The 14,177-nt window shown below is 36.9% G+C and overlaps 1 protein-coding gene across 1 annotated transcript in view; it reads right to left on the bottom strand.

Moving 5' to 3' along the window:
• LOC123546274 (probable chitinase 10) overlaps positions 1-12,631 on the bottom strand; it is a 35,627-nt gene extending 22,996 nt beyond the window's left edge. Inside the window, exons 1-12 of the mRNA XM_053550621.1 lie at positions 12,401-12,631; positions 11,683-11,851; positions 10,241-10,493; positions 9,598-9,725; positions 8,833-8,956; positions 8,075-8,260; positions 7,644-7,763; positions 6,511-6,766; positions 5,448-5,613; positions 4,959-5,092; positions 3,485-3,667; positions 2,676-2,891 (exon numbers count right to left, since the gene is read on the bottom strand). Coding sequence (XP_053406596.1) covers positions 2,676-2,891; positions 3,485-3,667; positions 4,959-5,092; positions 5,448-5,613; positions 6,511-6,766; positions 7,644-7,763; positions 8,075-8,260; positions 8,833-8,956; positions 9,598-9,725; positions 10,241-10,493; positions 11,683-11,851; positions 12,401-12,569 — 2,104 coding nt within the window. The 5' untranslated portion in view covers positions 12,570-12,631. The remainder of the gene's footprint in view (positions 1-2,675; positions 2,892-3,484; positions 3,668-4,958; positions 5,093-5,447; positions 5,614-6,510; positions 6,767-7,643; positions 7,764-8,074; positions 8,261-8,832; positions 8,957-9,597; positions 9,726-10,240; positions 10,494-11,682; positions 11,852-12,400) is intronic.
• Between the last annotated feature and the right edge of the window lie 1,546 nt (positions 12,632-14,177).

Here is a 14,177-nt window from a genome sequence, read left to right as displayed (position 1 = left end):
GGCTGTCTCATTCTTTAGAAAAGTTATAATAAACCGGCATTTAAAACATTTATCCATTGAAAAGCGTCAGATAAAACGGATGTTATAAAGCGTAAACCAAAACACTTTTCTTTTAAGATTACTTGCATATCTATTTTACACTTAGCCTTGTATAATATTAACATGGTATAATTCATCTAATTCAACAATAATGTCTGATGTCATAAAAGGCGTTTAATTGTATGTTTAAAACAGAGAAATCAGCTGTCCAAATAAATAAATTCATAATGACATAGTTAGAAAAGCACTAGTTTCAATATGACTTTTCGCGGTCTGAACCATAAAATGGATTTAAAAAAAACTTCTAACTTATTCAAGCAAACACATAAACTTCTGACAAATATGTGAGAAAGCAAGCATTAATTGAGGGTAACATTCTGATCAGATTCCACTAAGATTTGGCCACAATTGTGACCTCTAGAGTGTTGACAGTCAAATTTTTGACGACGGACGTCGGACACAGGGTGATCACAATAACTCACTTTGAGCATTTATTGCTCAGGTGAGCTAAAATCAGAAACCTGTCCGGTAAAGTCCTACCTACAATACATGAAACATGAAAGTCAAAGAAATGGAAGAACGAAGGCATGAAGGTAGTGATACGCCGGATATGCCTCCGTGGTCCACTCGAATGTAGTCCATATCAATATATAGTGCAATTTCCCCCTCTAGTAAAGGCCATTTTCATGCCAGATATAAGCTTTATCGATGCTTGATTGCAAAGAGGAATGTCTGCGGATGATTTTGAGCTACGTTATATGCTTCAAAAATTGAGTCGAAGCTACTTGGTAAAATGAAAGTGAAAATAGGTATTTCAGGATGTCTAGCTATACCCAATATTAGCGTTTTCATCACGTGTCTCAGTCACGTGATCATAGTTTCGCTGAATTATAGCCAATTCTATATTTTTTTCTGGTATTTTTTGATTGCATAAAGACAGACCTTCAAGACAAGGGTAGTTTCGTAGAAAGTAAAAGGCTACAAATGCTGAAAAAATATATTATAAATTATTATTTTTACATAGAAAATAGTAGCGGAGGCATTTAACCCCTTCTAACCGTTAAAGAAAATGTTTCATGCATCCACGTTTGGGATTCAGCATAACTCAGTTCCAGGTCCAGACTTTCGGTTATATTTCCCCTAAAGACATTCTTAGTGTCCATGTTAAATAAATGTTTTCTAAATTGTACTGGCATAAATTTAGCATAGATATTTTGAAAATAAAAAACTTAAAGAGGACTGAGGGGTGGGGGGCGAATTTTGATCCACAAAGACAGATTTAGAGGTCATATAGCGACTTTCAAGCTTTAGGTGGTGAAAGAACGTCACAGGTGTCCCAGGACATTATTTGAGACGGGATTTGGGATCATTTTTCTGTTGCATGTCCAAGACTGCATGCATTAATATTAATTATAAAACTATTCATTTATATTACATGCAATTTAAAGAAATAAATGCTTGAATGTCTATATGTTGTATAACAGGTGAAAACCAAATGAACTGAAATATGCATGTATGTTTCCTTTCCTATTTGAGACATACTATGAATGCTAAACTATTTGTTACACATAGCACACCCTTCTAGGAAATGATATTGGGGAAACAACTCCAACTCCATCAAACCATGCTATGTAAAATAGTGTTTACCTCGTCATATTAAGCTACAATTAAAACAAACAAGTCATGAATTACATACAAAACATATGTATTAGCCATAGTACCAAGATAAATCCTTGGCCAGTGCTAAAGACAATCGCATCCAGATTTAGGTTCAGGTAACACATTTTTCTAAAAAATGTGGATACATCTGGAAACGACTGTCATCATAAAAGAAACATGTCTAATAAATTTATTTGCTATACTGTTCAATTTATTCTATCTTTTATTTTTGGTTGAATTTAAAGTCACATCGACACAATTATAGGTCATATGGCGACTTCTCAGCTTTCATGGTAGAGGAAGACCCAAGAAGCCCCTCTTAGCATTATTTCAAGCACGGGCAGGCAGCTGAATAGAACCACCGAACTTCCACATCATCACAATTATAGGTCATACTGCGATGTTTCAGCTTTCATGGTAGAGGAAGACCCCAGGAGCCCCTCTTAGAATTATTTCAGGCACGGGCAGGCAGCTGAATAGAACCACCGAACTTCCACATCATCACAATTATAGGTCATACTGAGATGTTTCAGCTTTCATGGTAGAGGAAGACCCCAGGAGCCCCTCTTAGAATTATTTCAGGCACGAGCAGCAGGCAGCTGGGTAGAGGCAACGACCTTCCGCAAGCCAGCCGGACGGCTTTCCCGACACGGAAGAATTTACACCTCGAGCGAGGTTTCGAAGTCACAGTGGTGAGAGATTTAAAGTCAGCGGTCTTAACCACTCTGCAACGGGAACACCGCTAATTTACCTCGATACTATTTGCTTAACGAGATATGTTATACATTTCAATACCTCATAAATGAATTTTGTTAAAGATACATAACTACAATAAAATTGCGTATTTTGATATTGATATCTAGTCTTTAACGTGCGTGAGCGCATTGTTTCAATTCGCTACTTAGTTATTTTTACTATTTTGCTACAATAGTTGTTTACTGTAATGGATTTACTGGAAAGTGAAGTTGATTTATTACCTGGAGGAACCGGGCGAGCTCCACAGTCCACGTTGGCTGCCCAGTCACAGTTATTTATAGAGGGGTTCCAGTACAAGCCCGCGCTACAACTCTTCACATAGGTCATGTAGCTGCCACAGTGGTAGTACTTCCTACAGTCCTCAGGATAGGTGTACATGCCATCGGCCTTGTTGGCACAAAACTCTAAAAATTCATTGCAGTTTGTTGTTACTGGATCTGTTTAATTGTGAAGAAAAATTCAAAATTCCAAAGAGAGAAAGAAACACAGAACCATACAAAAGCTTTTCAACCAACTTCGTGCTCTGACGGGATAGGTGATTCAAGTAAAGATTATCAAGAAGATAGTACAAGAATTATTTGTCCATGCAGTCAACCGCATGCTATTGAAGATCGGAACTGTCAGTAAACATTTAAACATATAATGATATGAATGACGACACACATCATTCTTGTTTTAATTCTAAACAGAAAGACACTTAGACATCGTTAATGTAGCCTACCTGTACTGACACTCGACAATTTCCGTACGATTACGTTTTCCCGATATCCTACTTCGGCATTCTTCGGCATTCTTTGGCGGTCAAAATAACACACGGAGATTCATAATCAAACGGAAATTGCCAATAATAGATCATTATTTAAAGATACGAGATCCATGTGATTTTGATCACTGGACATGCAACAATTTCTTGAATTAAACACATTATAAAAATAAGTATACATTATCATTTTTGTATTAAAAGACTAATATACAGGTATGTACAAAGTTGAAAAGTGATTTAAACCCCCAATCACCATACCAAACATACCCGTTTTATCCCCTTCTTCATCACAATCAACGTTTCTTGCCCAATCACAATTCTTCGTTGCTGCATTGAACAACGTGCCATCGGCGCACGTGTATACGTTCGTTAGTCCGTGCGCACAATTATAATATGATTGGCAGTCATCTTTCTTCTTGTAAAGGCCGTTTGCTTTGTTCTTGCAAAAGTCTGAGTATCAATAATAGATAAGCATGCACAACAAGGGTAAAACAATTAATAGACTAGAAATGTGTCACAGACACGGATGCCCCCGCAACATAAGAAAGGTCACAGGCATGCTTCTGCTCTCAAGCTAAAAGAAGGACCCTTGGCCGCCTATTTATTTACAAAAGAAAAATATTGTAGGAAAGCCAGAAAATTTAGTATTCTGTATATGTAGTGAAAATTGGCCAAGTTCAACCAAGGACTGTGACCATGATCTTTGAGCTAGTGAAATGGTTGTTGCGCAGGACACATTGTCTATCCATGCTTATCATTTGTGTCAAATTATTTTGAAATCGGACCATGTAAGTCAAAGTTATGGCCCGGACACGAACACAACCCTTTTCCCGAACAAACAAACAAACAAACACACGGACAGGGGTAACACTATATGCCCCCCCCCCTCCCACCTCCCCCAATTTTATGGCGGGGGCATAAAAACAAACACAAAATTAAAATTCAACTGAAATCATGCTCAAGCCATTCGACGTGAAAACTTCTGTAGACATTTAAAGTGACATTATGCGCGTCTTACTGCACATAGTGTGTTTTTGGTGAATGTTTTATAAAAGCAATTTTCGGTTGCTGTGCATTTAAATGTGTTAAATTTACGATAATGCTGTACAAGTATTTGAAGTTGATGCTATAGAAATAAAGAAATCGTACTAATAAAATAATCGTTCTTTTCTTCAATCTCCTACGCAGTGATCTCCCTTACCTTTTAGATAGAGAGTTCTGAAATTGAAGGGAAGCAACCCCTGTGTGCGGTTTGACGTTTCTTAAAAAAACTGCCCCAGTCAAAATAAGGAAATTCATATTTGGAAAGTTATTATTTCGTTTTGGTAACAGGAAGAGTTTGGTATATTGGATTAAAAGCTATAATTTCCTCCACCCTTTTTACACACACATCTATTTTAGTTGGATTTTAACTTGAAAAATGCGCATAATTCCACTTTAAATAAATGAACATGCAAATAAAACTACTGTAGTCTATCACATCTACCCTGTGCTAAAATGTAATGGAGGATTAACAAAAATGCAGATTAATTAATTGTCAATAATGTGCTAACTGTAATTGCTAGTTCGTATCTATAACTGCTTCAATCATCATTTTGTATTTTGCAGTTTTTAGCAAATAACACTTTTAATATTTTCATTTTATTTTAACGCAAACGTAGATTTCGGACTTCGATCATAACTACAACAGACGGACTACGTTAATACATTAAAATATGTAATATAAATTATGTAAGTATACCTGCAGGTTTCTCTGTTGCGGGTGGATTCGTGGGTTGTTCAGTGGGTGGATCTGTTGGCGGATTCGTGGGTGGATTTGTAGGTTCTTGTGTGGTAGGTGGATTAGTTGGCGCCTCTGTGGTACTCGTTACTAATCTATTAATTATAAAGGTGTTAATTTGAGTGTAAAAATGGCAATCAACCTTATGTCTAGTGTGAATTAACATCTTTCATATTTCAAGTTATCTAACAAATCATTAATAACATATTTTATGCAGGAAATCGAAACGGGACTTATTAAATACACAATTGAAAAGAGCAACAGGACGAACCAACCAATTTTCAGTCTGCTGTATTTTTAGGACTGTTTCCTGAATTTTTTGAATACGAATATTTACCACTTGCAACAATTCGTAGCAGCCAGAAAACATATTTTCTCCAATTTACTAACGGTATCTTTGAGCTCTTTAAATACTGCCCTGACTGCGACCTTATTCCTTAGTTTACTTACTGACAATCCACGTTGTAATGAAAGTCACAGTATTTTCCGGCTTGATTCCACAACAAGTCATTTCCACATACTGTTCTATACTTGATACCAGACCAACATTGATAATATGCTGAACAGTCAGTCGGGTCAGGGTAAAAGCCATCAGGCCGCCCATTGCACGAGAACTCTATGAAATTAATAATAAAATTTTCATTCCAGCCAATGGTAATATTTACAAATATTGATAATGCTTACGTTATAGTATAGTTATAGTAGCTCTAAATTGATAGTGTGCGTTCGTGCGTGCGTGCGTGCGTGCGTGCGTGCGTTATGTATGTCTACATGTAAGCTTATTCATAACCGCCACAGGTAACCCATATGCGTGGCACCTCCTGAAGACTTTAGTTGGAAGGTAGTGCAACACCCTCCAATTCAAGAATCTTCTCTCGTTCTAAACAGGAATCTTATCCCATTGTTAGTATTTTTAGTTGGAGCAGCATGGGCTCAAACGCATGACTCATGATTTCCTATTCAATGTTGCGTCCCGTCTTAACTGTTTAAGCGTAAGCGACAAGCAGACCCGGAATGACACTCGGCAATGTCCGTGCGATTACGTTACATTATATTAGGCACTTCGGCATACTTCGGACGTAAATGTAGATCAATGCGCACACCGCTTTCAATAAAAATCCGGCGAATGCCGAAATATGTAATTTGCCAATTGTCACATTTAAGTCAAATACAGAAAACCCTGATTTTCTAAAAGATTGTTCTAAGAAAATTTGACGGTGTACTTCTTTCAAAGTGTACTAGTTTAATTTAAGTGTTTTAGACTGAAGCAGGTGTTACTGGTCCAACATGTAAGTTTTGAAAACATTACGTAAATAAATGCATCATGTTTTTGTGGTCCAACATAAGTTTTGAAGGCGTTATGTAAATAACTGTCTAAGCATGGTAATGCAGATCAACATAAATTTTGTAAATAAATAAAAGATAATTTGATGTATTCTGCAGAATTTTACAATTCCAATATTGCCGTCTGCTGAAAAAGCGGTGCCACAATTAATACATTCTATGCCATTACCTCCCGGAGGTTTAGTTGAGCCAGTCACAATCGGAGTTTCTGTACGGTCAGTACCCTTTGTTGGTCCCTGTGTTGTAATCGTGGACCCCTTCGTTGGTCTCTCTGTTGATGGTGGGGTGTACCCTCCGAGTACTTCCGCCATGAGGCTCATTAAGGGGTAAGGGCGTTTGGAAAGGGAACATTGTTTATTGAAATCATCGAGGTCAATGTTCCACACCATGGCACCACCATATCCCTTCTCCTTTATATACATTAACTACAACAGAACATACTTAAAATCATGAAAAAAATACGCTTCTATTTAATACAGTTAGATACTGATAAAGGTAGAAGACCAAGGCTCGGTTGTTCGAAACTTTTACCGGCTGTTAAACTAACCGCCTGTAAAATTTTGATTCAAAATATCATTCTTGGTGGAACACACTAGCTAGTATTATTTTTTGATTTAACTGTAAAAACGTTTTAGTGTTCATAATCCTTAGCTCATGTGTTTGTTTTTCTAAGTATTCTAAAATGTCGAAAAATAACTCTAAAAGTTGACCGAACGTTCCGGTATTATTCGGTCATCCATTTTCCATCCCTGTCTTGAATAACCGAAATCGCCTAAGGAGAATACGGAATCAAAACGCATTTACCATTTCTCATCACGGGCTTACTACCTTAAGTAAAACCTTTCAAGGTCTATATAGGCAATTTCTTGCATGCCGGACAGGATTTTCCCGTGCTTTTCCGGTGCTAGAAAAACTCATCTTACACCCAGGGGTGTAAGATGACTCACGTGCTATAATTTATTAATGGATGCATAAATTCATACCCTAATATAACAAAATAGCGCCTTAAAGAAACACCTTCGTTTTTCTTTGTATCATCTACGAATTGAAGAGTAAGGCATGCAAGAAAAAGAATCAATCACTGGCAGCGGGTAAAGATGGGAATATCCGGCATTCGGGTAACTATTTATAACTCGGCAGGAGCCTAATTACCGCCTAAACAGTTACCCTCATACTGGATATTCCCATATTTACCCGCAACCGATGAAAGAGGTCCTGGTGGTTCTGATATTAAAGCTTAATTTGTGACAGACCATTATTAAATTTTAAAAGTAAATGCTGAAGTAACACAATGACTATAACCTTTATTTCAATACTTTCTTCATCGTCGTACCCCACCCATTGGTCTCCACTGACAAGGTACGGAACCATTTGTTCTGGTTCCCAATAGCGCTTGGCGCCTTTAGAAAGCATGTCACAGATCTGAAACATATCAAAGTTTTTTATGTGAAAGATGTTAAATATATAATCGTAGAGATATTACCATATACGTTTTCAAGCATTAGAATCTGCACATATATCAAGTTTTGCGCGCGCACATTATTGCTTGTTCCCTTACCCGAACGCACAAACACATACGTACGCACGCATGCTTACATACATACAGAAATATACAAGTACGCAATAAAATTGAAAAATAATATAATTGCCTTCATTATCATATTAATGAATATCAATCAAAGGCGGGACTTCATTTTCTCCCCTCCCACTACTGGGGTTTAAACTACATTTACCTCATAGTATGCGAGGAAGCCTTTCTCCCTGGTGTAAAGCCCTGCTGTACCACCATCTGCTGCTGGTGCTCCGACTTGGAAATTACTCGGGTTCGACAGCCTGAAATGGCGGCCGTATGTTGCCAGACCAATTATTAACTTTTCCTTCGGGGTTCCTTGTTGTACCCAGTATTTTGCGGCCCAGTCCTGTTCAGTTATGAAAACATTACTTATTATATACAAAGAAAACTCATTGATTAAGAGTTCACAAAGGTTTTGAGTGGAACCACAATGGAAATAAGAGCCGGGCCGGATGGGACATGTCAAATGCCATTTACCAATAGCTATTTGTTGTATGCTATTTTCCATTTGTGAATTGTCATTTACCAATTGCTAATAAGTATACTATATGATTGCGCACTGAGACATGCCATTTGCTAAATGCTATATGGCAACGGGCATGTCCTAAGCCGCATTCCATACCAAATTTAAACCAACATGCCCGGAGGATTTATCTCTCATCTATAGTCTCCTGAATGGGAAATTGGAGAAGAGTTGTAGGGGGAGATTAATTACGGAAAAGATACATTTAAGAAACCGTAAAATGACAAAATGTTCCAACAGTATCATGATGCTTTAATTCTTTTGACTTCGCATGAAAATTGGTTTTAAACTTTTTACCAATCATTGAAAAGGGACACTCATATTTACAGAATAAAAACCGTGACTTTTTACAATCCTTCTCTATTAAATTAATGAACAAAAATGAATAGCCTTACCACATTTAGAGTCTTCTGGTCGCCGTTTTCAGAGGATCTTGCATACAAAGGACTATTGAAGCCAGTATAATCATTCCATGCGCCATTAAGGTCATACGACATAAGGTTTATAAAATCCAAATATCTATAATACATGATAACAGATGCAGTAAAACTTATCTTAACGATACATCTTAAGAGCATATTTCTATCCAAAAAGAAGGCCGATATTATTCTTCTTAATAGATCAATCTCTTCAAAGGGATGACCGCTTTACAACGTCGCAGTTTTGTCTCACCCACTGAGTTCACTCCAGAAACTGCACTGTATACACCGTGTAATCATCCAAAAACTGTTCATGTAACGAGAATATTACTATCCGTGGCTTCTGATATCGGTGGAACCGTGATGGTACCGTTCAACATTATTTAAGACAGCTGACCCGAACGGTAGGCCTACGTCATACTTCTGGGCATTGGTTCACGAGAGGACGAGCAAAAGTAAAGGGTGCATTTATATCTTTTCCTGTCAGTTTATTGAACCTGTAATAGCGCTTGGCAAGTTCCATTTGATCATTTCCCGGCTGCATTAACGGCTGAGGAATACCGAAACAGGACACGGAAACTACGTAATCGGACGGACATTACCGAGCGGCATTACGGGTCTTACTTTAAAAATAAAACAACATAGAATAATACACAGCCTGGCGAATTGACGGAGGAAAAGCTAATAGGCTATATAACATACTAATTTTTCTCTTTATTAAATCAAACAATTAAAGCATACTTTGCCATTTCGGGAATGTTGTAGGCAGCGTCGACGTTTGATTTTCCGGCAGCGACAGCAGCTGTAAGCAAAAGTCTGGATTTCCCTGGATTCTGACTTTGGTCTTTATCTATCTCTTTCTCCAAATCCTTGACGAAAAAAAGGAAGGTACAAAATTGAAACATATTTTAATGTTTAATGGGGTTGCTAAAAGTATTTCGCTTGTGCTTTAAGCACAGTTGGTATAGAAAAAAAAGACAAAAAAAAAAAGACGGAAGTCGGAAGTTCACTCCTCGGGTAAGGCGTCGTCCCCACCTAACTTATATTGAAAAGTTGTCAGACGCATTTGTAAAACAAATAATTACTGCTATTGACGCTAGAATCATTAACTAAGTTAACTAACCGCCGTTGCATTAAAGAAAAACTTAAGTGATGCAAAGTTTGCTGAACCCGTGTCAAAAAGTAAAAATTTACCCCAGTACTTGATGTTAACATCTTTCTCACGAATTTCCGTTAAAACAAGTCGTAGTTACGAACTGTATATATAATATTAATGATTTTGTTTCAGAAACTCTAAGAAATAGTATTCAAAAATTCGACGATTGACTAGTAAACAAGTTCCAACTTTAAATATATATAGTCACAGATGAAAAATGTCTGTCACCTTCAGCAGTTCTATGAAGTTCTGTTTATCTTCTGGGCGCCCGCCTCTCAGTGCTGGATATTCCCAGTCCATATCTAGACCATCAAAGCCCCATTTTCTAACGAACTGCACGGACGTACGTGCGAACTTTTCCCTCAGAGTGACGTCAGTGACCATGTCCGAATACACCTTGCTGCCGGCGTTCCATCCTCCAGTTGCAAGCAGCGTTTTAAGGTTTGGATTTTTGGATTTTAAGCCATTGAATTGGGCATATCTGTAAATAAGATAACGTACGGATTTTCATTTGAATATCTAAAAAAAAAAATTCTTGTGTGTACTGAGGTAAAATACCCGGTTATTACTTATGATAGTTATCAATATGAAACATAATTACTCAATGACCGTCTGTGCTGCAACAACGGAAATTTCCAGACGTTAAAGATTTACTGTCTGGGCCCAGTTGTTCAAAACTTTAACAGGCAGTTAAGCTAACAGTGATTACCTTTTAGAGTTACATGTATATTTCGACATTTTAGAAAACTTTGAAAAACAAATGTATGAGCTAATGATTATGAACACCAAAACTTCTTTACAGTAAAGCTATAACATCGTACTAGTGTTTCCTACCAAGACTAGTATTTTGAATCAAAATTTAACAGGCGGTTAGTTTAACAGCTCGTTAAAGTTTCGAACAACTGGACCCAGAACGCTTTACGCTACACTACGTATAAAACTGAGAGCGCAGTTTCTATAGAGTCTGCTCTCCAAGATCACTACAGCTAAACAGTCACTAGAGAAAACGATCATTTTAAAGTGGAATTATGCACATTTTAAAAATCCAACTAAAATAGACGTGTGTGTAAAAAGGGTGGAGGAAATTATAGCTTTTAATCCAATATACCAAACTCTTCCTGTTACCAATACGAAATAATAACTTTCCAAACATGAATTTCCTTATTTTGAAGGGCAGTCTTTTTAATAAACGTCAAACCGCACACAGGGGTTGCTTCCCCTCAACTTCAGAACTCTCTATCTAAAAGGTAAGGGAGATCACTGCGTAGGAGATTGAAGAAAAGAACGATTATTTTATTAGTCCGATTTCTTTATTTCTATTGCACCAACTTCAAATACTTATACAGCATTTTCGTAAATTTAACACATTTAAATGCACAGCAACCGAAAATTGCTTTTATAAAACATTCACCAAAAACACACTATGTGCAGTAAGACGCGCATAATGTCACTTTAAATAAAATAAAATCTATATGAAGATCGTTTGGAAGCATAGATTGCATGCAGAGTCAGTTTGTTGAGCAGTAACGAAATGTGCAACACGCCCCACGCTTTCCATGTTCTTTGCTCATATACAATCTGCTCTCCTGTCAGATCGTCTGTATATCAGAATGGGCGAGGAAAGACTATACAGTTGGGAAAAAGTTCTTGAAAAAGCGTAATGTACTTACAATTTATCGTCATTCCATTCAAAGAACGTGAGTTCAGACTTGTAGTCAAGTTTGGCAAACGAGTAGATTAAATGGGTACAGAGGAACGGATCTATGTCACTTGGGAGGAACTTGCCGGTTCCGGGACGGTACTGGGACCAGTTGGAGTAGTAGCAAACCCTCATACGATCTGAAAGATTTAACTTGAGACAATGTACGTCCAATAGAATCCTGGTTAAGAAAGGACCCGGGTTTCACTTACTGATTATCGTGTTTCACCAGTGGGACAATTATAACGGCAGTATTTTGTAAGCTGGTATAACTTAATAATGGCAGTAGGACGCTTCCAGATAACACACCAAAAATAAATTTGTGCAGCTAAGTGGAGCTGAGGTCTATATATATCATTTGTAACATGGATAGAAGTTTCATGTGTTATTTTTTCATGATTATTACACCGAATTAACATATATAATGGGATCATTATAACAGTGTGCGCCGAGTGAGATCCGACCCAGGAAAATGCACGATAGCCGAATACAATATGATCATGCTGCTGTTATAATTACCCTTTTATTATATACCTCCAGGTTTGTGTTTATTTGTTTAGCAAACGATTACTAAATATTCTTGTGAAATAAATAGATATTTATCTAGCTAAACCGTACTCGGACAGGAATATATTTTTATCCGTCGGGTCTTCTTTTTTAAAAGAATATAATAAATAAAAACATCTTACCATTTGCTAGAGTTGTCACAGCGAGCGACGCCAAGAGTGCTAAGCCAAGAGCAGCCATTGTGAAAAATGTCTTTGCCGTTGTTGCTAAAAAGATAGTATGCAAAAAAGATGATGTAAAGTCAACAAATATTTGATAACTTTTTTTTTTCCCGTGAACTAATGGCAACATGTGATCATACTCACGTAAGCTTATGAAACAAGGAAAATAGATACGTCTGCGGTTCCATATTGCGACACTTCAGTCAATTTCGAAAATATTTTATCACATTTTTACCTTCCCTATTTCTAAACACTTCATAATTTTAAACTATAGATGATATGTTTTACTGCAATAAAAACACATTTTAGTAAATCCCCTCTCTAAATTCCTAGATTTCATTTTCAAGAAAACAGTTTGTAAATTTCCGCTAAGAACTGAATGCACCTGGTATGATTCATGTGTGCCGAATTCAGCAGAGTCTTTTTTATTTTTATTTGCGAAATTAGGAGAATAAGTATCTTTCAAATGATATTATTTTCGGATATTTTTTTTAAGAATAACTAAGAAATATTCATTTTATTTCTATAAAAATATCCAGAGGATAGTTTGATGAAAAGTAAAATCTAACAAGCGAATGGAATTCATTACAACATGAACAAACAGTAAACTTATACAAACCGATGAAAATCTCAAGGGCGAATAAAACAGTAATCTGAGAAAAATGTGCAAAATCAAATTTATATAGATTGGACGTTGTTAGTTGTTATTACGCCCCATGAAACATTACACCTGATTTCATTTTAAAAAGAAATTAATGAAATAACTGTTCAGTTTTAGCCGTAATTTGATATCATTTAAAATAATATAAAACAAACAACTGCGCAATTTCTCATGCACTTTCACATACGTTAACAGTGAAAGTTAACACCCACCTTTAAAGGTGGTCAGTCTGATAGATTTTTTTTTCGAAACTTATGACTGATCATTTACACTTATTCATATTCAGCGAGCTCTTGAAAATATTTTCTAACCCGGTTGCTTAACCAAGGAGAGTTTTAGCGTTCATCACATGAGGAATGCTATATATACGTGTCCGGAAGACAATATTGTGTCATCCTCCATCCCTCCCCACACCCCCTCCCCCAACAATCCCCTCGACACTTAAACTTTCGGATATTACTGTTAAGTAAACATTCTTACTACTTTCAGTTGGGGTGTCATGGAGGTGGGGAAGGGGCGGAGAGAGGGGTATGGATACTACAAACATCATCATCATCAAGAGATACCAAAAGATAAAAGAAACTGAAAGAATAAAAAATATTTTTCAGGTGACGGGGGTGGGGTGGGGGCGAGGGAAGAGTAAGTCCCGAATAAGCCCTATGTTCACAATTTCACATGCTGGACAACATGTCTAGGACTTTTCATAAACTTTTTAGCCCCTACTTCACTAAGTCAATGACCATAACTCTTCCTGAGTGAAATCCCAAACAAACCCTCAGATGGACAACCTTACATGCTTAATAAATATCCTATGATGTCCGAGGACTCTAGAAAGATATGCACGGTGGACATATGGACAAGGTGCCCCCAACACCCTTCTTGAACAATAGGGGGAGGGGAAAATAACCATCTGAATACATTTGTTAAAACCGTGAATGGAATATTATATATACACCAGAAATCTCCCATTTGTTTATGACTGTATGTAAATTAATCATAAAACTAAAATAAAAGAATTAAGTGTGCTCAAGTAGTTACCGTTTGATTTTAGAGTACGTTGTATACTAGTCTGTGTAA

The sequence above is a fragment of the Mercenaria mercenaria genome, chromosome 9 (genome assembly GCF_021730395.1).
Source record: "Mercenaria mercenaria strain notata chromosome 9, MADL_Memer_1, whole genome shotgun sequence".
Lineage (NCBI taxonomy): Eukaryota > Metazoa > Mollusca > Bivalvia > Venerida > Veneridae > Mercenaria > Mercenaria mercenaria.
The sequence above is the reverse complement of the archived record's forward strand: the minus strand, read 5'-3'. Positions and strand labels throughout refer to the sequence as shown.